This window comes from Carlito syrichta, unplaced genomic scaffold (assembly GCF_000164805.1).
Source record: "Carlito syrichta isolate Samal-C Ts95f unplaced genomic scaffold, Tarsius_syrichta-2.0.1 Scaffold305680, whole genome shotgun sequence".
Lineage (NCBI taxonomy): Eukaryota > Metazoa > Chordata > Mammalia > Primates > Tarsiidae > Carlito > Carlito syrichta.
The window spans coordinates 295,213-295,813 of record NW_007249776.1 but is presented as its reverse complement, the minus strand read 5'-3'; the positions used below and the strand labels follow the sequence as shown (position 1 = coordinate 295,813).

The 601-nt window shown below is 71.9% G+C and overlaps 1 protein-coding gene across 1 annotated transcript in view; it reads left to right on the top strand.

The window, feature by feature from the left end:
• Positions 1-5: 5 nt before the first annotated feature.
• Positions 6-601, top strand: part of LOC103264553 (complement C1q-like protein 2) — a gene marked incomplete at its 5' end in the record, with an annotated part of 1,502 nt that continues 906 nt past the window's right edge. Inside the window, one exon of the mRNA XM_021714578.1 lies at positions 6-578. Coding sequence (XP_021570253.1) covers positions 6-578 — 573 coding nt within the window. The remainder of the gene's footprint in view (positions 579-601) is intronic.

Below are 601 nucleotides of genomic sequence, written 5' to 3'. Positions count from 1 at the left end.
GCGTCGGGGCGGCGGGCGGCGGGGCCGGGGGCGGAGGCGACTCCGAGGGCGAAGTGACCAGCGCGCTGAGCGCCGCCTTCAGCGGCCCCAAGATCGCCTTCTACGTGGGCCTCAAGAGCCCGCACGAAGGCTACGAGGTGCTCAAGTTCGACGACGTGGTCACCAATCTCGGCAACCACTACGACCCCGCCACGGGCAAGTTCAGCTGCCAGGTCCGCGGCATCTACTTCTTCACCTACCACATCCTCATGCGTGGCGGCGATGGCACCAGCATGTGGGCGGATCTTTGCAAGAACGGGCAGGTCAGTGACCCCCGCCCGGCCGGTCCCCGGGCACCCTCGCTCGCGCCCCGCACACCGCGGGGTCGGGCCCCTTCCTCCCCACCCGCGGGCGACCCAGCGAGGCCGGGAGGGAGCGCGCCGGACGCGCTGACCGCAGCGCAGCGCTGGAGTTTGGCGCCCGCGCCCAGAGACCCTCCAGACCCAAGCTGCACTCCCTGGCTACTTGCGTCCCTGCCCGCGACCCGCGGCCTGCCAGGAGCCTGTTTTCTCCAGCTCCTCCGCCCCGAGTCGCCCCGTGTGCCCTCCCGCCGCGTTTCCTC